Source organism: Chiloscyllium plagiosum, unplaced genomic scaffold (assembly GCF_037043375.1).
Source record: "Chiloscyllium plagiosum isolate Xiang-an unplaced genomic scaffold, Cpla_swu_hap1 HiC_scaffold_10, whole genome shotgun sequence".
Lineage (NCBI taxonomy): Eukaryota > Metazoa > Chordata > Chondrichthyes > Orectolobiformes > Hemiscylliidae > Chiloscyllium > Chiloscyllium plagiosum.
In genome coordinates this window covers 21,696,290-21,718,685 of record NW_028270148.1, presented here as the reverse complement: position 1 = coordinate 21,718,685, position 22,396 = coordinate 21,696,290, and the positions used below count along the sequence as shown (strand labels likewise).

The 22,396-nt window shown below is 40.1% G+C and overlaps 1 protein-coding gene across 8 annotated transcripts in view; it reads right to left on the bottom strand.

Moving 5' to 3' along the window:
• Window positions 1-2,794: 2,794 nt before the first annotated feature.
• Window positions 2,795-22,396, bottom strand: part of LOC122552663 (fasciculation and elongation protein zeta-2-like) — a 129,349-nt gene continuing 109,747 nt past the window's right edge. For 4 of the 8 annotated variants that reach the window (XM_043695484.2, XM_043695487.2, XM_043695486.2 and 1 more), the window contains 3 exons: window positions 16,556-16,631; window positions 14,345-14,410; window positions 2,795-4,903 (listed from right to left, as the gene is read on the bottom strand). In XM_043695484.2, the coding sequence (XP_043551419.2) occupies window positions 4,887-4,903; window positions 14,345-14,410; window positions 16,556-16,631 (159 nt within the window). In that variant the 3' untranslated portion in view covers window positions 2,795-4,886. Of the gene's footprint in view, window positions 4,904-10,553; window positions 10,582-14,344; window positions 14,411-16,555; window positions 16,632-22,396 lie in introns of all 8 variants that reach the window. The other 4 variants (XM_087991204.1, XM_087991205.1, XR_015758362.1 and 1 more) reach the window with 3 other exon arrangements.

The window sequence follows — 22,396 nt, the reverse complement described above, 5'->3', positions numbered from 1 at the left end:
GCAGGAGTGATGCACAGCATCAGCTTAAACTGCCTTCAGCAGCATTTTCCAATCCCAGAAACTCCATCATCTAGAAAAACAAGAGCAGTAGGGTCATGGGAACACCACCCTCCCAAGTTCCCCTCCAAGCCACACAGCATTCTAACTCAGAAAAGTGACAGTGAATGAATGATGATTCAATGTCAGAATCTGGAATTCCCACCCTAACAGGACTGTGGGTCTACTTACAGCAGTTCAAGAAGGTAACTCACCATCACTTTCTCAAGGGCAACCAGATGCTGGCGTTGCCAATAATACCCACATAGTATGAAAAAAATGTCTTTCAGTGTAATCTTTCAATTGTGACTATCTCTTGTGCTGTCAATAGAAACATTTTCATTGTCACTCTCAGAATCAATAACCTAAGCAAACAGACTCTTAAAGGAGATGATCATTGCTGAAAACTGGGAGCAGAAATTCTTGTACAAATCATTGTAATTGTGTTTTCCAGTTAGGAATGTGCAGAGTTATGTTCACAAGTACAAGACATTACTTAGAGTACATAGCACAGTATCAGACTTATCTTTTAGCTCTATTCATATCACCTCCCAGTGCACTTACTTAATTGCAGCTCTTCTTTATATCTTTTTTCTCATGTACTCAATAGCTTCCTACTGAAATTTTTCATTTTCCTACTGGATTTGTGATTTTTTTTAAATTGATAGCCCCTAGTTTTGAATTGTCCCACAGGTGGAGACATTCTTTGAACACCTATCCAGTTCAACCCACTCAAAATTTTAGACTTATTAAATAAGCCCAATTTCTTCAATATTTTGTGACTTTGATTTTTTGGGTCCCAGCATCTTAGTCTTTTCTATTGTACTTTCTCCACCATTGTGTACTTTTTATAATACAGACCAGATATTTAAATGGTCCACTGAGATATTTTTGTGTGATTAAGGAAAATAACACAACTGCAATTGTTCTTTACGCCCCTCTCTGGAATACTGTGTGAATGAGAATTTACCACGGCAGAGAGCGGCGCGAGCTGGGCGGAAGTGAAGTTGGAGCGCAGAGCTAGTCGGGAAGGTAAGTGATTGATATTTGAGTGGGTGTGTTCGAGGACAAATAAGAATGCGGAATACAGGGTTAACGGTAGGGTTCTTAGTACGGTGGAGGAGCAGAGGGATCTTGGGGTCTATGTTCATAGATCTTTGAAAGTTGCCACTCAGGTGGATAGAGCTTGTAAGAAGGCCTATGGTGTATTAGCGTTCATTAGCAGAGGGATTGAATTCAAGAGTCGTGAAGTGATGTTACAGCTGTACAGGACTTTGGTTAGGCCACATTTGGAGTACTGTGTGCAGTTCTGGTCGCCTCACTTTAGGAAAGATGTGGAAGCTTTGGAGAGGGTGCAGAGAAGATTTACCAGGATGTTGCCTGGAATGGAGAATAGGTCGTACGAGGATAGGTTGAGCGTGCTAGGCCTTTTCTCATTGGAACGGAGAAGGATGAGGGGTGACTTGATAGAGGTGTATAAGATGATCAGGGGAAAAGATAGAGTAGACAATCAGAAACTTTTTCCCCGGGTACAACAGAGTGTTACAAGGGGACATAAATTTAAGGTGAAGGGTGGAAAGTATAGGGGAGATGTCAGGGGTAGGTTCTTTACCCAGAGAGTGGTGGGGGCATGGAATGCGCTGCCTGTGGGAGTGGCAGAGTCAGAATCATTGGCGAACTTTAAGTGGCAATTGGATAGGTACATGGATGGGTGCTTAAGCTAGGACAAATGTTCGGCACAACATCGTGGGCCGAAGGGCCTGTTCCTGTGCTGTATTGTTCTATGTTCTATGTACCATAGTTCTCAATACATAGCTGAAGCTGTCAATCTTTTTCTGAAAGTACAAGTATTGGCTGGTTGCAAGTACACTGCAGCAGTCAGCAGGATATGCTCTTGGCTCGTGTAATGCAATGTTTATCCACCTAATTTGTACATGAAAACTTTTCTTTCACAAAACCTCTAACTGCTGGATCATAGTTCATACTCAGATTTGGAAGAATTCAGTAAAATGAGTTATGACGTCTAAAATGAAAGTAAAGTGCTGTAAAAGCTGGAAATCTGAGATAAAAGCACCACATGCTGGAGAAACTCAGCAGGTCTAGCAGCATCTGAGAAGACAGAAGCAATGTTAACATTTTGTGTTCAACTGGACTGAGGGGTTTTGAAGAAATCATATTGCATTTGAAATCTTTGCTGGTGTTGCTTGCACTAAAGCAATTCAACTATGAAAGGAGACCAGATAGTCTGGGGTTGTTTTTCTTAAAGCAAAGACAACTAAGGGTAGGAATGGGTGGGATCTGACTGAGATGAACAAAGTTCTGAGGGGCATAGACAGGGTAAATAGGGAGAATCTTTTCCCCTTAGTCAAGGGATCAATAATCAGGAGCACAGGTTTAAGACAAGGAGCAGGAGGTTGAGAACGGTTTGGAGGGAAAAACATTTTTCAAACCAGAGAATTATGGATATTCGGAACTCACTCAAGACACTTCAAAACTATTTAGATGAACACTTGATTGGTCAGAGCCCAGGGTCCTCTTTTCCTGCTGTAACGACTCCAATAAATTTCTGTTAGGTAAACATTACTAAAGGTTACTAAATTGGGATGGATAAATAGAACTGAGATACAAATTAGCTATGACCTATTCTAACGGAATAGCAGAATGGGTTTGAGGAATGAATGGTAATGGCCTGTTCTTGTCTCTAATGACTTGATAAAGTTACCATTGTTTGTTTTGATAAAATACAATACACATACTGTTCACATTGTAAAATGTGTAAATCAAGTTTATTTGTTCTCAAAGAGTTGCATTATGAAATAAAATTACTGCCACAAACTTTACAAGCTGCCAAAATTACAGGAATAATAAATTAAGATTACTGACACTGAAAAATTATCAATATTCTACATGAAAATTAACACTATTGCCACAAGGTCAGTTATTTCACAACTAGAAAGAAAACCATCCTAAATTACTGGATTATTACAGCATGTGTGTACACAAGCATGCCTGGTTCAACAGACTCTGAAGACTGTTAAAAGGTGATAAATTGCAGCATGGTTTCAGAATAACTGATCAGGCAGCCCTAATAATGCGGCATTACCTTCGTTTAACGTGTGTGTACTATGTGCATGTCCACTTTCCTCCATTCTGTAAATCTCATGTGATGATACAGTACAAAGAGAAGACTTGGCTTCCCAGATAGCTGGAGTCATCATCCAAACCTGCATCAAAACTGGACTTGCATCTCAAAACTGCTGCATGCACTGCAGTTCAATATCATGTGTACTGATTTGGAGTCATACTTAGGGTTTTTGTTATGATATTTTCGTTGATAATACTGGCAATGAAAGCAAAGAAAGGAAGTACAATTGAGAAAAGGGCAAGTACAACACCACTTTAAAATAACTCCTATTGCATCTTAACTGAAACCACAGCACATAAATACTTTACATGGTTAGCATGCAGCCTTTAATTTACATATGACTAAGCACATTCACAATAATATCTTATTTCTACCATTAAGAAATATATAATTTAACTAGACTGCTAACAAAGAACCTAGACACAGGATGAATACAAAACATTCTACAGCATGATCCATCAAACAGAAGCCTGCGTGCTGGGCCCAGTTCGGGTTGTGTAGTATCCTGATACACCTGGCACAATGCACAAATCAAACTTTCTTCTTTTTCTTGTTGTAAACAAAAACACAATGCAGCCAATTAATACTTAATGTTATTTAAGGATCAATCTTCCTGCTTTTGTTGGTCTACCCCAGCTTTCGGTCAACACTTAATACTCTCCTCAAATAAAAAATAATTTCCAAAACAAATTTTTTCACCAGATACAACAAAAAAACACAGTGGAGGCCATTATCTATAGTATTAAGGTCACATCGCTATGAAAATATATTTTAAAAAGAGAGAATTTTAAAGAGGAGGAGAGGGGGGATGACCGGCTCAAAAGAGCTTGTGAAAGCAATTCAACTAATTCTTTACGAAATATTTGCATTTCTCAGTCTAAATAGAGCTGTGTGGTAGAAAAACATTTGTTGGCAGGTGAGCTCCTCTGTTATTACCAATACATGCCTCCATTCTCATCAATGGGAGGATGCCTGAAAACAGGTCACACAAATTTACAGATTTCCATTTGTTCACAATTTTACACAACTGCAATTTAGGCTGTTATTCCCATTTTCAAACCTTGCACTCATTTCAAACCCCAAAAGAAGAGCTATTAGGGAGCACTGTATTAAAGAGGTCGTGCTGTGACAGGATGTGTCCGTAGTGCAGTTAAACTATTTGTTCCCTTTTTGAAAATTAGCATAATTGGAATAAATATACAGGTTTGCTGCTTTATGGGTTTGGTTAAAATTCTTGAGCTTATTTACATCCACTGTTACTTGAACAGTTTTCCTTGATGATAAAAAGTTAACTTCTCTAGATCCTACACATTGTAAAAATAGATATTACACTGCTAATACAATACTCATGGTTAAAACTGTACAGCTGTTCTCTTGTTCTACACGCTGGTAAAAACAGCCAGCTGGGTTCGCACTGGGGCATGGTGGGAACACTTGAACCTACAGGCAAGTCGTCTAACATGGTCCACTGCAAAGGGTAAGTGAAGTAGGGGGAGGGGTGGAAGAGAAATCTTTACTGCCATGCGATAAAACTACTCTCCAAGGACTAGTAAGATTAAATAAAGACAAGTTTAGCACAATATTCAAGGTTATGGAAAATTAATAGACTGGGAGCATGGGAATATAAAAGGTGCTTTTCTCTTCAAGGGAGTTACCCCAGAATGCAATCTTCATGCCCCTCTGCTGTGATGGCAAAGTACTGGCTTTAAGTTGGGCAGAGCACTGCAAAAGAACAAAAACACATTAACATCCAGCTAGAATTTGAAATAACACTGAATTTACAACCACAGAAACAGGCTCTTTGAACCGATCAATTCACACCACTATTTATATTCCATTGGAATCTCCTTCCATCATTCCTCAGGAAACAAACAATCAGTATAGCCCTCTACTTTTTTCTCATTGCAAGTACCACATTCTTGCCACTGTCTTTGGTAGAGATTTTTTTCTGAAATTCCTATTTCATTTCTTTGCCATAATCATATTGATGACCTCCACGTCCTTTATTGCCCACAAGTGAAACACCTTTCATGTCTGCCATTTCTATTAAAACCTTCCATAATGTTAAAGAAGCCTACAAGGTCACCCCTCAGCCTTCTCTTTTCAATTGCATAGACACTCGGATTATTTAATCCTTATATTTATAAACTAACAGCTCTGAACTCACCCTCGATATTAAACAGCATTACAACTGTTGAATCCTCATCACTAACCAGAAATATAATTAGATACTGCGTTATAAACACTGTGGCCACATGAATAAATTAAAGATTGAATTTGAATGATTTATTGTCACTTGCATTTTATAGTGAATAGTACAATAAAATAGTGAAAAGCTTTAACTGTCACCACTATCTGGTGCCATTTTGAAGTTTAAGAATAAATGATAATGACTGAAAGACAGTCTATTTTTAATCTGCCACCTCCAACAAGAGTCAACTCACTAGCGAAACAACACTTGTTCTGTCACCCTCCCCCCACTGCCTTATCATCGTCTGCACTGGACCTACCATCGTCCTTCCATTGCCATCTCGCTGATAACTAGGACGCCGGCATCTGCAGTCCTCACTGTCTCCAAGTCCCTGCACCGGGCCTACTGTGACCACAACCAGAGATCCCTGGCTCCGTTGAGACCTCAATAATGCCAGGAGTCCCCACTCTGGGCCTATTGTAACCAGGAGTCCTGGGCTTGGCTGCCAAGCCAGGCTAGGCCAGGCTGCCACTGCGCCAAGATTCCTGCTCCAGCCGCCCTCAGAGATATTGCCTTGCTAGTGCTGCCATCTTGGAGTCTGCTGGCGCTGCAGCTGCTTCCACTTGCTGTAGGAGCTATGAGTCGCTGGCCCTGAACACCAGGAGGACGTCCTTGCTGCCACCACCTCCAATCACTGGGAGATGTCGCATCCGTCACAGCTTCCAACCGCCAAGAGGCTGCCACCACTCCATTCGTGCTACTGAGCCAATACTGCCAACTAATCCGCCAAACAAAAGAAAATGAATTAAAAAAAAACAAAAAAAGGAGTAAAAAGAAAAAAAGAAAGCGGATCGGAGCAGGTGAGCCCTGGGCAAGAGCCCGCACACAGCCCTGCTACCACACTGCCATCTTGGACTCTGCAGAATTCTGCACTAAGTAGCTACATTCCAACTTGGTTAAAAACAAGGACTGCAGATGCTGGAAACCAGATTCTGGATTAGTGGTGCTGGAAAAGCATCAGGCAGCATCCGAGGAGCAGGAAACTCAATGTTTCGGGCAAAAGCCCTTCATCAGGAATACAGGCAGAGTGCCTGAAGTGTGGAGAGATAAATGAGAGGAGGGTGGGGGTGGGGAGAAAGTAGCATAGAGTGCAATAGGTGAGTGGGGGTGGGGATAAAGGTGATAGGACAGGGTGGAGGGTGGGGGAAGGTAGCAAAGAGTACAATGGGTGGATGGGGGTGGGATGAAGGTGATAGGTCGGGGGGTGGAGTGGATAGGTGGAAAGGAAGATAGGCAGGTAGGACAAGTCATGGGGACAGTGCTGAGCTGGAAGTTTGGAACTGGGGTGAGGTGAGGGAAGGGGAAATGAGGAAAATGTTGAAGTCCATATTGATGCCCTGGGGTTGAAGTGTCCCAAGTCGGAGGATGAGGCGTTCTTCCTCCAGGCGCCGGGTGGTGAGGGAGCGGCGGTGAAGGAGGCCCAGGACCTCCATGTCCTCGGCAGAGTGGGAGGGGGAGTTGAAATGTTGGGCCACAGGGCGGTGTGGTTGATTGGTGTGGGTGTCCCAGAGATGTTCCCTAAGGCGCTCTGCTAGGAGGCGTCCAGTCTCCCCAGTGTAGAGGAGACTGCATCGGGAGCAACCGATACAATTAATGACATTGGTGGATGTGCAGGTAAAACTTTGATGGATGTGGAAGGCTCCTTTAGGGCCTTGGATGGAGGTGAGGGAGGAGGTGTGGGCGCAGGTTTTGCAATTCCTGTGGTGGCAGGGGAAGGTGCCAGGGTGGGTGGGTTGTTGGGGGGCGTGGACCTGACCAGGTAGTCACAGAGGGAGCGGTCTTTGCGGAAGGCGGAAAGGGATGGGGAGGGAAATATATCCCTGGTGGTGGGCTCTGTTTGGAGGTGGCGGAAATGTCGGCAGATGATGTGGTTTATGCGAAGGTTGGTAGGGTGGAAGGTGAGCACCGGGGGGTTCTGTCCTTGTTATGGTTGGAGGGGTGGGATCTGAGGGCGGAGGTGCGGGATGTGGATGAGATGCATTGGAGGGCATCTTTAACCACGTGGGAAGGGAAATTGTGGTCTCTAAAGAAGGAGGCCATCTGGTGTGTTCTGTGGTGGAACTGATCCTCCTGGGAGCAGATACGGCAGAGGAATTGGGAATATGGGATGGCATTTTTGCAGGAGGTGGAGTGGGAAGAGATGTAATCAGGTAGCTGTGGGAGTCCGTGGGTTTGTAGAAAATGTCGGTGTCAAGTCGTCGTCATTAATGGAGATGGAGAGGTCCAGAAAGGGGAGGGAGGTGTCAGAGATGATCCAGGTAAATTTAAGGTCAGGGTGAAATGTGTTGGTGAAGTTGATTAATTGCTCAACCTCCTTGCGGGAGCACGAGGTGGCGCCAATGCAGTCATCAATGTAGCGGAGGAAGAGGTGGGGAGTGGTGCCGATATAATTACGGAAGATGGGCTATTCTACGTAGTCAGCAAAGAGACAGGCATAGCTGGAGCCCATACGGGTGCCCATGGCTACCCCTTTGGTCTAGAGGAAGTGGAAGGATTTGAAGAAGAAATTATTAAGGGTGAGGACCAGTTCGGCCAAACGAATGAGCGTGTCGGTGGAAGGGTACTGTTGGGGACGTTGGGAGAGGAAGAAACAGAGGGCTTGGAGGCCCTGGTCATGGCGGATGGCGGTGTAGAGGGACTGGATGCTGCCTGAACTGCTGTGCTTTTCCAGCACCACTAATCCAGAAGCTACATTCCAACTTCCCAAACCATAATCTACAGATTTGCCTCAAGAAGTGCAGCTCCAACATCACTTCAGATGCTCAATACCATTCAGGATAAAGCAGCCCACTAAATTGGTATCGCACCCATCATCTGAAACATCCAATTTTCAACCACTGGTTCTCAATGACTGCAGTGTGTACCATCAAGGTGCAATGTAGTGACTGACCAATGCCCCATCTTCCACTCAGAAGAAAAGCATCAATTCTTGGGGTTACCAATCCCTGCAAATTCCCTTCCAAGTCAAGTTAACAGGCAAGTGGGGAACAGAAAGAAAGACTTTCAGGTTTCTAGAATTTTTAATGCAAGAAATGCTTCTCAATTTCACTCCAAATAGTATGGCTCTGATTTTAAGATTATGCTTTTATTCTAGATTTTGTAATCACAAAAGGAAATTGATCAATTTTGCAACCTGAAACATCTTGAGGAGGTCATCTTCCTGAACTTGTATATCCAAAACAATCCAAATTATGTTTATATATGTTATCATAATTTAACCTCTTATAATCCACTGGATTCACCACATAAACACAGTGGCTACAAAAGCAGGTCAGATATTAGGAATACTGCAGCAAGTAACTCACCTCCCAACTCCCCAAAGCCTGTCCATCATCTGTAAGGCACAAAGAATGAGATCAAATACCCCCCACTTGCCTGGATGAGTGCAACCCCAACAAGACTCAAGAAGCTTGACACCATCCAGAACAAAGCAGCCTGCTTGACTGGCACCACATCCACAAACATCCACTCCCTGCACCACTGACACTCATAAGCAGCAGCATATGCCATCTAGTACCATCTACAAGCTGAATTGCAGATATCCAAAGATCCTCAGACAAACCAACAATCACTTCCATCTAGAAGGACAAGGGCTGCAGATATATGGGAACACCACCACTTTCAAATTCTCCTCCACACCACTCACCATCTTGACTTGGAAATATGTCACTGTGCCGCTATAGCTGAGTCCAAATCCTTGAATTCCCTCCCTAATGGTATTGTGGGTCAACCCACAGCAGATGAACTGCAGTGGTTCACGAAGGCAACTCACCACTGCTTTCTCAAGGGAAACTAGGGGCAGACAATAAAGGCTAGCCAGCCAGCGATGCCCACATCCCATAAAATGAATAAAATGTTAAAAATCCACACAGCATTCAATAATAATGCTATAAATGGTGCTATATGAACACACTCCTCTCTCATTTTCCATAAACAACAAATCTTGTATAAAAGCCACCCAAACAGAACACAGATCTCTTGCCCTTTGCAGAGGTCTGACCTCCTGGAAGACACAGTTTACAAACTTTGAACCCTTATATTGTTTAGAAACATGTAAAGGTCCTTAAAATCGCATGCTCAATGTGAATCACTTCTCAGTTAATTCAACATCTTGCAGTAATTTTACATTTTAGCCTTCAGATTCCATATATCGTTTTGATTCCCCTAATTAACTGTCCTATGTACTTCTAGAGATTTTCAATTATTTCTGGGAATGGCAACATCTCAAGATCTCTCTTTCCACAAACTAAGATTTTTTTCCACTTCCCAAAACACCAAATGACTATATTGCCAATTTAATTTTTTATTAGTAAAAGAGTTCTCTATACATACAAGATCCATGAAGACATTAGCTCAGCATACAAGCTTCTCAGAAATCACAGTCCCTACAGTGCAAATAGAGACCATTTAGTCCAACGAGTCTGCGCGGACCCTCAGAAGAGCATCTCATCCCCATTTATTCCCCTAACTCCATATTTACCATAGCTAACCCAACTAACCTGTACAACTCTGGACACAACAGGGCAATTTAGCAAGGCCAAACAACCTAACCTGCACATCTGCGGACTATGGGATGAAATCAGAGCACCCAGAAGAAACCCACACAGATGTGGGGAGAACAGACAAACTCCACACAGTGACCCAAGGCTGTAATCAAACCCAGGTCCCTGGTGCTGTAAGGCAGTAGTACTAACCACAGAGCCACTGTGCCATTCTATCCACTGTGCTTCCTATCCGCAGTTTATCCCTTGGATGTAGGAGAGCAAGACAAGAATCTTTTTACAGAAAAAGCCAGATAACTAATTACATACATAAGTTTACACAACAAACAAACAAACAAACATCCTTTGACCAGTGCTGCCATGAAACTTTTTTTTTGAGAGCGAAACACAAAGTATGGTATATATGATTAAAGCAACAAATGATTAAAAAGCAGTTACTTGGTTTTGGGACTCTAGAGAGGAAACAAACATGCATGAAGTCATCATTTAAGTAGGAATGAATCCTTTTACATCATGGTAAACAACCAGGATATCAGTTCCTAAGAACTGCACAAATATACAAGTGCTAGTTACATTAAAAGTCCCAGAGACCTCTGTCCTTTGGACAATATACACAAACCTCAGTCAATCCAGCCTTTATACGAGTGCTAGCACAACAAAAAAAAAACAAAACAAAGAAACATCAGGTGTTAGAGGAAAGTAAATGTAAATTCAACAGAAACAAAAATCCAAAAACAAAAGGAAAAAACTAAAGTGAATTAAATACTTTACAGTTTTCTCAATCTACATAATCACACTGCAATTAAATTCATTTACCTGACTTTAGACAAGTTTGTTATTATTGTAAGTGGTCTTTTAATTAAAAAAAAGATTTCCCACTGGGGCCATGTGCTGGGTCAATTTGTCCTCTACAAGATAGAGACACAAAGCTTTGTTCTGCACTTTTCACAATTGGTATCAAAATTACTAATAGTCATCAAAATGTGTTTCGAATGGAATAAAATGCCAGCTCTTTCTCTTGTCCTGGGGATGCTCAGCTCCCGAAAGCTGCACCAGGCAATTGCTGAACTGACAGATTGCCAGGGCTCACACAGACAAAGCTGATAGGCTGGGGAGTAAAACAGGATAAGGACTTAAATCTGTAACTGGTGGAAAATTACTTTGTCACCATACCAGATTAGCCTTGTATGAACTTTAACTTTGCAACTACTTTTGAACGTTTATGCACTTAAAAATCCTATCAATTCTGTTTGTTGAAATTTCTTGAAGACGCTTTGAACACTGGTGAGATCTGAAGTGTGACAGATCAACTTTAAATGCTACACTTTCATTTGAGGACATAGATTTTAACTTATCTAGCAACTTAATGTTCAACAATTCAAAGCACGGCAAATCTGGCTTTTAAAGGAGGTTACTTCTTTTTCTTGGTGCTTTATTACCAGGGTACATCTCTTCCTTAGGTGGAAGACTAGGTAATAGTGAGGGAGGATCCTGTACTGTTAGGTTTCAGAATCTTTGTTTTGCCCACATAATTCTAGTTTCCTAGTGGAATTGGAGAGTAAACGGTATGCAAAGTGCTGATGGTGAAGGAAACATAAATACCTAGAATATGTCCCTGAGGATTGGAAGCCATCTAGCTGCTGATGTTATAGGTCTTGGAGTTGATTGACATTTGGTTCTTATTTCTGCCACACATCTGCACTACATGAAGGTCAAGCTGATACTGAAAGCTTGAAGGTCCAAAGCTACAGGCAACTTCAGGTTGGGTCAGATCAGGTGAAGTGTATAGTTTGGTCTTTTGTCCTACATCCTCGGTCAAGCCTTTTTGGATGTATTTTATCCTGTACATGTGCTCCTTTTGCTTTCTGAGTGTCTGCACAAGTGTACGACTTGGCAGGTTGGCCTTTGCAGTTTTGCAGAAACAGAGAGAACGATTGGGCTCCCAGGGAGGTCTGACCTTGCATTTTCCAACTCAGGACGAGTTATGTAGTTAAGCTCTCTCCAATCCACTACTGGAGTTTCACAGCTCCACACCCAGCTCCACCAGCAACACACCACTAACCTAACCCCACCTCCACTAGCATTCCTTCCAATCCTTGGTTCTTTAATTTATTTTCAAGGGTATTTTTACATTCTTTCAAAATACCTAGCAGAGTTCTGTGGGTGTTGAAGTTTTGTACTTAACGGATCACGTCTAAGAATTTTCAACAAAAATTAACATGCTATCCTATCCCTTAACATGAGATAGAAGCATGGTGGCTCAGTGGTTAGCACTGCTGCCTCACACATCCAGGCACCCAGGTTTGATTACATCCTTGAGTGGCTGTCTGTGATGAGTTTCCACATTCTCCCTGTGTCTGTGTGGGTTTCCTCCAGTTTCCTCCCAGTCCAAAAACGTTCGGGTTAGGGGAATTGGCCATGCTAAATTGCACAGTGTTCAGAAATGTGTAGGTTAGGTGCATTAGTCAGGGATAAATACAGAGTAATAGGATAGGGGAATGGGTCTGGGTGGACTTGTGGTCTGAAGGGCCTGTTTTCACATTGTAGGGATTCTATGATAACTAGATATACGCCTTATTTACAGAAACCAAATGTAAAACTACTAAGAGACTAAATTTCCCATTTCCACATGCTTACAGAAAAGGGGGGAAGCAAATCCTTTTGACCACATGATACAATTTCTTATAAAGTGTAATTATCATTCCGTTATGCCCTTTTGTTTCTGTAATTTCCTTTTTATTTCCACTGACGTGTTTTACTGCAAGCTAATTCTAAATTGTAAGTGCCTGAAGATCAATTTACACTGGCAAGTTTGCAGGCAATAAATCAGCACTGTTATCAGAGCTTTTTGCTGTATGCTTATAAGGAGTGAAATCAAAATGTGTGGTGCTGAAAAAGCACACCATAAGGGCTGATGCCCGAAACGTCGACTCCTTCTCCTTGGATGCTGCCCGACTTTTCCAGCGCCATACTTTTTGACTCTGATCTCCAGCATCTGCAGTCCTCACTTTCTCCTGTAGGGAATTAAGCCTGCCGAGCAACTTGCCATACTGTTTCAAATTATGCTGATTATCTATGTAGTCTGCAGGAAAAGAAATTAAGTTTGAAGCATTGACACAAGGGTGGAAATTCTTTAAGTGAATTATTTCTGCTTCAAGACAGAATTTGGCATAAACTGGTTACGTTTTAGTCGTTTTCATGAATAGAAGTTAATAAATAATTTCTTGTTTGGGAAAGGAATAAAACTAGAAAGGAAAGAAGGGGTAGAACATGCAACAATTGGTATTTTTGAAGCCCTCACGCTTTACAACAATTGCTCAACTTCTATAAACAGGTGACAATTCTTGATAATGGCACGTTTCATTCATTCTAGGAAAATAAATGAGGGGTGATTTTTTTTTTCTTATAATGATACTGGTCATCATTGCTGGAAAATGAAACAACTTTTCAATTTTGACACCCAGTGTAAGCATCAGATAGTATCTGATCAGTTATAGTATAAACACAAAACAGTATAGCTACAATCATGCCCCATTAACGAGCCAAGATCCAATTTCAGAAGGATCCTATTAAAAAAAACTTTGCTGTCTTAATACTAAAATGATCAGAGTAGCTTAGTAACTGCCACTCAGAATTTGTGCAGCAATTCTTCAAATTATTTTCTGTGATCTCTGCAGGAAAATGACTACTTCCCTGGGGTTACTGCTGAACATCTATGAAGGAAGACTAGAAAAAACCCCATACAAATTCGATTTGCCTTTAGAAATGCATGCAATCACGTTACACAGCAAGCTAGTACCCAAACAGGTTCTGCTCAATTTCCATGATGCTGATTTTGGCTAATATCACAGCAATGTGGTTTAATGTAACTTACATCACAGTGTTGATTATGTGTTGCCAAAAAAAATGTCAAACAATTGAACGTACTACCTACGAACAAATTGCCTGTTTAACATTCATGGAGATTACTACAAGTTTACTTTTTTGTGCAGGTAAAACTAGATTAAGATACAAGATAGTTAATGACCTATCAGAATACTTCCAACAGTCTTACATTTAGCAGAGCAATTAGTTCTAGATAAATATTGTCATCCGATCTTGATTTTAAATTTGGCTGATGTACAACTAAGGTCTCAGTTGAAAGTGTTCTTTGGCAGTTGTAATTAAATAAAGTTTGACAACATTTTAGTCTCCTTGTACAACCTCCAGTCATCAATGCATACCAGAACTGAGCCATACTATTGGGAAAAAACACATTTTAATAAACATTCAAATCAACCATACTAGAGGTCATTGCAATAAAATTCAGTAGTGAGAAAAGACAATATAAAAATACAGATCACTTATAATTTATCAGCATTTGACTATTAACATATTAGTGAATAATTTGGAAAGTAAATCTGGACTAACCTTTCAGAATGTAATCTGTCAGCAAGCTTGGCACTTTCTCACTATCTTCCTTCATTGCCTGAAGGACTTAAAAGGGGATTGCAACAATCAGATTTGCAAATCAACATTTTCTTAAGGAAAGAATAAATTCCCTTTTGGAATATTAAGACAACTGAAGAATAAACACTAAAAGTGGACAGAGAATCCATGGATAGAGATTGGTTGGCAGACAGGAAACAAAAAGTAGAAATAAATGGGTCATTTGTCAAGTCATAACCAGTAACTAGAGGGATTCCACAGGAATTAGTCTTAGACCCCAGCTGTTCACAATATGTAAAAAATGATTTGTCGCAACAGAATAATATATCACCAAGTTTTAGACAACTCAAAGCTGAGTGGGAGGGTGAACTGTGAGGAAGATGCAGAGATGCTTCAATATGATTTGGATAAATTGAGTAACTCAGCAAATGCATAGTAAATGAAGTATAATGTAGATAAACAAGATGAGGTAATCTACCTTGTTTGAAAAAAATATGAAGGCAGATTATTTGAATGATCTGATAAGGGGAGATGCAACAAGACCTGGGTGACCTTATACACCAGTCGCTGCAAGCAAGCATTAGGTGCAGCAGGCAATGGAAAAGGCAAGTGGTATACTGGTCTTGACAGCAAGAGGATTTAAATAAAAGGAACAGGAATGTCTTGCTACAACTTTACAGGACCTTGATGAGACCACAGTTGGAGTATTGTGTTTAACTTTGGTCTCCTTATCTGAGGAAGGCTGTTCTGGCTATGGAGGGAGTCCAACAAATGTTTAGCAAGCTGATTCCTGCTAGAGAAGCACTGATATATGAAGAGATACTGGATTGATTAAGACTATATTCATTAGGGTTTAGAAGAATAATGGGGTATCTCAGAAACTTGTAAAATACCAATAGGACTAGACAGAGTCAACACAGGATGTGTTATCCCAATGACTAGATAGTCCAGAACCAGAGGTCACAGTCTAAGGATGACTCAGATGAAAAGGAATTTCTTCACCCAGACAGTGATGTGCCTGTGGATTTTGCTGCCACAGAAAACAACTTGTGCCAAAACATTGAATGCTTTCAAGAAGGAATGTGGGTTATAATTCTTAGGCTAAAGGGTTGAAAAGATATTGGGGGGGGGGGGGGGAAACTGCAGAAAGGGTACTAAGTTGGATGAATGGCAAAGCAGACTCGAAGGAATGAATGGCATTTTCCTACTCCTACTTTGTATGTTTCTAAGTCACGAACATAAACTAAATAAATATGTACAAATGTTTAAATAAAAGTGGGCATCAATGAATATCTCATATTAGTGACAGCTGTGTGCTCACTACTTCTGCAACAGATGATAGCACTGCAGGTAGTTTCAGATTTGGCCTACAAATACAGAGCTTTTTTTTGGAAAAGATTGTGATAAATAAATCTTTTTGACAATAGCACAAAACAGGTGAGATGAAATGGACAGCCCATTTTATAGTTCATCTGACTTTCATTTCTGAACACCTTAACACAACAAAACCTGATTCTTCCTTAAAATAGGCTCCAGATTCAGTCCTGGTGCCTTTGTTAGAGAAACTGGATACAAAGGTACTGTGATATTCACATACAAATCATTGCTGTAAAAATACCCACAAAGACCGAGAACATATGCCAAACCATTAATTTAAGAGTGCCAGAAGATCCTGAAGCACTTGCTTCATGGATTAAAAAGCAGCAATCTTACAGGATTATTTTCTAGTACCTTAATGGTACTGTTGATACATCTAATGCCATACCGGGCCTCACCAAGCTGACTGCACAGAGTGGGATGCCTGAAACTTTAAGATCAACATTTGGGAATGGTGAACCAAGCTTATTTATAGATAGGTTTTCAGTCAATAGTGATTTGGATTATTGACCTTTTCATTTTCAGGACTATGGGCTATTGGAATATCAATAGTTACCTATGGGCCCAAATTAATTGGTTAACCTCTTTAGACATATTTAGAGTAACCAAATTATAGCTTAAAGTTCTGCATCTATTTGAATTGGTTTTTATCTCACCCAGAGGAATGAAGCACAAACATACAAGGGAAATATGATTTATTCCCAGTACATCAGAGAATAAAAAGGCTGCAATTATAATTTACTAGACATAATAACAAAACAAATGTTTTGAGAGCAAAGTCCTCTCTTTGTATTTTATAAAATCACTGTCACTCACTTTTGGTCAAAATTTGAAGATCTTCTACAGATGGGGGTCCAGCCTTCTTCTCATAAGGGATGACTGTTGTTAAATACTGTCATAAAGAGAACAAAATAGATAGTAAAATAATGTTCTGCCATATGAAATGTTGGTATATAATTGCTAATTTTTATTTGCACTTATGCATCAACACTACCACTATCCCAAATCGCTGTAGGCTAAAGCCAGCTGGAGGAAAGAGGCTAAGCAATGCCTCCTAGTCAAGTTCTATCGTAACAGACTCAATTACACCATTACATTGGTTTCACTCAGATGGTGGTAATGTTAAAATGTTGAAACTTCGAAACTCAAACAAGCAGGGAACTAATTGGTACACACAGTTGTTGTACCCGAACAGCTAAATAACAGATACGACGATGTATACATATATATTAAACAAACATGAGAGGAAAAAAAAAAGAGGATGGATGAATTTGTACAGCACTTACAAAACAGTCAATGATAGAATGAAGTACCATCAGTTTTATTTGGAAGATTAACAAGCAGTGTATAGTATTTACAGTTGAAGAAAGGCTCTTAAGATTTTTTTTCTCATTAAAACTGGGGTACCAGGCCTCTAGTTCTTAAATGCTGAGTGTTTAACGAAAAAAACGTAATTTCAGTACAGAGCCGAAAAGTCACAATATTTTACCAAGACTAAATAACAGTCATCCCACCTAAACGTTTAAACCAGTGAATTTGTTTATGAAAATGTGGCAAAAAACAGGTTCATAATTGACTGTTTCTATAAATTCTTATCTCATGTTTGACTTGCAGTTGCAACTCAACTACATTTCATTTGCAGGTAGTGCAGATTTAAAATGTGCACTGGCAGCTAAATTTGTTTGAGCGCTATTAACATTACATTCTTCTTTCCTGTGTTTTTATTGACACATAAACTGATCACAAGATTTCATAGGATGTCAAAAATGTTTTATATGGTCACTTGTGCATTTTATTTGGTCTGCCAGGCAAGTAAGAAATAACAATAATTATGTGTGTACAAAAATTTTTTTTGATTCACTATGGGGATGTACCTACTAGAGAAGGTGCAAAACTTGACCTACTCTTGGGAAATAAGGCAGGGCAGGTGACTGAGGTGTCAGTGGGGGAACACTTTGGGGCCAGCGATCATAATTCTATTAGTTTTAAAATAGTGATAGAAAAGGATAGAGCAGATCTAAAAGTTGAAGTTCTAAACTAGAGGAAAGAAAATTTTGACAGTTTTAGGCAAAAACTTTCAAAAGCTGACTGAGGGCAGATTTTCGCAGGTAAAGCGATGGCTAGAAAATGGGAAGCCTTCAAGAATGAGATTAGGTTAGTCCAGGGACAGAACATTCCTGTTGGGATGAAAGGAAAGGCTGGTAGGTGTAAGGAATGCTGGATGACTAAAGAAATTTAGGTTTTGGTTAAGAAAAAGAAGGAAACCTATGTCAGGTATAGACAGGAGAGATCGAGGGTATCATTAGAAGTATATAAGTGCAGCAGGAGTACACAAGAGGGAAATCAGGATTGCAAAAAGGGGACAAGATAGCTTTGGCAAATAGGGTTAAGGAGAATCCAAAGGGATTTTATAACTACATTAAGGACAAAAGGGTAACTAGGGAAAGAACAGGGCCCCTCAAAGACCAGCAAGGCAGCCTTTGTGTGGAGCCACAGGAGATGGGCGAGATACTAAACGGGTATTTTGCATCTGTGTTTACTATGGAAAAGGACTTGGAAGATACAGAATGTAGGGAAATAGATGGCGACATCTTGAAAAATGTCCAAAATACAGTGGAGGTGGTGCTGGATGTCTTGAAATGCATAGAAGTGGATAAATCCCCAGAACCTTATCAGGTGTACCCTAGAATTCTGTGGGAAGCTAGGGAAGTGATTGCTGGGCCCCTTGCTGAGATATGTTATTGATAGTCACAGGTGAGGTGCCAGAAGACTGTTGGTTGGCTAACATGGTACCACTATTTAAGAAAGATGGCAAGGAAAAGCCAGGGAACTATAGACTGGTGAGCCTGACATCGGTAGTGGGCAAGTTGTTGACAGGAGGGGTTTGAAGGGATATAGGCCTTGCGTTGGCCAATGGGACTAGATTTGGTTAGGATATCTGGTCGACATGGACACGTTGGACCAGCACATGTGTCCGTGCCGTACGTCTCTATGACTCTAAGAAAATCTGTGAATCATGCATGTTAATCTAATTCACAACATTGTTAAAAAGGTGATTTCAGGTCGATCCAATTACATCAAAGAATGGTTGCCTTGGATTACATAAGACAAATTGGAGATTTTTAGACTGAATTTGTACAAGTTATATTATATTTATATGAAGCTCTAATATTGTATTTGGACTTCTACTTTCAGTTTTGTGCATTACACCATAGAAATTAAATACCTGCCTAGGAAGGTAGGGGTCAAAATGCTACCAAGGCAAGGAATAAATCATGAAGAAAATGCATAATTTCTTGTGAACAGATCAGAAGCTGATCTAATTGAGGTGTTTATGACCATTGAAAGATATATGTTTCCCTTTATCTACCCTATGTTTTCAGGTGAAAGAGTTGACAACTTGCAATAAACCTTAATGTTATATATAGATCCTTCAAAATAATGTCAAGAAGTACTCATTTCCAGAAATTTTCGTGGAAAATTAGAATCTTATCCCCCAAGAAGCTGTGGAGGTTGGGAGTCAATTGAAAACCTCAAAACTAAGATTCACTTTTTAAAGAGGAGTTTAAAAGTAATGAAATTAAGATGCGTAAAATAAGATGAGATACAGATTAGTAAACATCAAAACGAATGACAGAACGTGCTTGGAAGGTTGAATGGTCTACTCTTGTTCCTATCTTGCTAACGTTTTCCAAAGTTAGAATGAATAGTTTAATAAAGAGCAGTGTACAAACTTATTTTGAAGATTTCACAGTCACAAGGCATGATAGAAACACCAGAAAGATTTTCCTCAAGTCCAACAGAAATTGGAATCTACACTGCTTCACAGCTAAGAGGGTTACAACATATACCTCATCCAAAAAAACAGGAAAGGCTTCATTTTGGAAAGTGTGACTGTAAATTTATTTGTACTTTTGATCATTTTCCTCAGGTTCCACCACCCTCAAATGCTGCAGGTCCCAGGCCTCCACATCAGAGGCATTTATGGCCAAAAAGGCCATTTAATGTACTCAGTCCAAGCTGGCTCCCTGTGGAGCAAACAGACAGTACCACTCTCCCACTTGGTCCCCACAGCCCTTATCTTTGTCAAAACCCATCCAATTTTCTTTTAAAATGATTGATTTATTTCCCCATCCAGTAACCTCGAGGGCAGTATGTTCTTAGTGATTACCACCAAATGTTATAAACCAACCAGGGAGATCTCCTCCACCTGCAAAAATGATGCTTCCAATGCTACTCTAGTTTTATAATATGAGTAACCTGGTAATTGTCCCCCTATGCTTTATCAATAACTATTCGTCCATGTGCAGTTTCAATTTTGAGATCTTGGATGAGCCCCAAACTTCTTCATGACTCCGATAGGAGGAATGTACTGGTAATTAGGGACAAGTACTCCATTATATATGTAATGAGTTTAAATACTTTGATTCAATCACCAAAATAGCCAAATTGTAACTCTTTATTACTACAGTCGAGAATAAAAGAGTTTTACCAGGTTTCTTCAGTAAACTCAAAAATAACTTGTTTTAAAATAATAAATTCTATAAATGATGTGGCAAAACTAGTGAACAACTAAGCTATAATCTTGAATTAAACTATATCCCTTTCAAGAAGAAAGTGAGGGCTGCAGATGCTGGAGATCAGAGCTGAAAATGTGTTGCTGGAAATGCGCAGGTCAGGCAGCATCCAAGGAACAGGAGAATCGACGTTTCGGGCATAAGCCCCGAAACGTCGATTCTCCTGTTCCTTGGATGCTGCCTGACCTGCTGTGCTTTTCCAGCAAAACATTTTCAGCTCTATATCCCTTTCAACCTAAACACATTCATGAGAGAATTCAACTCTGCAGAGATGATAAGTCTTTAAAAACAAATGCTAAAGGAGTAAACAGCACCCCTGTGCCAAGGGTCCAAACTCAGAGGACAATATTGGATGATTTCAAGGCTCCCCCAGTGTCCTGTCAACAAGATCAAATTAGTGACCACTGTAGAATGATGGAAAATCTTCACACCAGACTACACTTCAGATGAAAAATTATTTAGACCGAGATCTCCTAATAAAAGTACTATTTCAGCTTTCAGGGTTTATGAGGTAATCAGATACTGATAGTTGAAATCTTCTCAGATTCCCAGAAATACTTAATTGAGAAAGAGTGATCTTTTCAGCTGGTTCTGCTCTAAGGTGTCATCCTACTTTTCCAGGAGAGGGAAACTCTTGTTCACTGCAAACTTCAAGGATTTTCCATTTACTGACAGGTTCAGGTGCTCTTAAGAAAAACTATCCCAAAAGCATGTTGTTGAGCAACCTCCAGCATATAAACTCATCTCTTCTAAACCAAGTCTGTACAGCAATTAAAGCAATGAACCTCATGTTTTAACCTCTCAAAAGCGATGTTCGTCTCTATTAATAAGTTACCTGACTTTCCGTAATTATATGAGTTAAAACTCACAATACTGTGAAGAATTCCAAGAAAACACATTAAGTCTTTGAAATCCAGAATGTTCAATAGTTCCATATTATAGTTCCTAATTTGTTAGAAGTCTCAACCATGAAATGTCAAACAGGAAAAAATAAAGGAAAAAATTAAAAGACAGAACAATGAACCAAGTGAAAGGATTAAACAAGCCCTTTGCTCACCTTGAACAAAGGAAGAAGCCTCCAGCAAGAAATGCAAGACAAACATTTAAATTTAGATCATGTAATAATTAACATTGTCATGGAATTACAGCTATTTAAGCAATGCGTGCTTCACAGAATAAATATATCCCAGTCTGAGAATGAGAAAAAAAAAGATCCAGAGAAGACTTGAAAAGTAATTAAAGACCAATTCAAGGCAAAAATCAACTTTCAGATTAACAGACTTCAATCCATTGCGACAGAAACCCCAAGAGTCTTTTGCCAACTTTATCATCAGATGCCACAACATAACAGTATCAGTGTAATTTCGTTAATGGGTTTGCAGAAAGGCTAATGGAATTGATAATCTCTTCTACTTCAAAGTTTTCAGGAAAGAACTTCTAAGCAAGAAACAGTACCATTGACACATTTCTCAAAAGATGGATGCCAGCATCAAGCCATAATGGCCGACAAACATCAATTACATCATTTTGGTGCAGACATCACTACTGCTACAGTCAGAAGAAAAGTGTACCTAATCAACATGATCTTTTTGTTGCACCAACCCAGAGGTTATCTAGTGTTTCTTCACATCTGCAAAACATGTAGTATCAAAGGACATTGGGCATACATGCGCAGAAAGTCTGATTTCCAAGTCATGTCAGACTTTGGAACAAGACTCAGGTGAACACTAAGGTGGTATAACACAGGCAGCTCAGAATGCCAGTCAAACGAGCGAACAAACAATAAACCAAAAATGCTTGGAAGATGACCAAGCCTCTCTCAGTCCACCTCATGCACTATATCAATGGTATAAGACAACCAGAAGTTTTAATAACCATCAACAGTGCATATTCCAAAGGCAGGTAGACATATCCTGAAAGCCAAAATTACTACATTGATCCAGAAGGGAGGTGAAAGGAACTGCCCTTGACATCAATTCCATATTTTACTGAGTGTGGCATTGAGGAGCCTTAACAAAATCAGAGTCAATGGGAATCAAGGGGAACACTCTGCTGTTTAGGGATTTATACAGCACAAAGG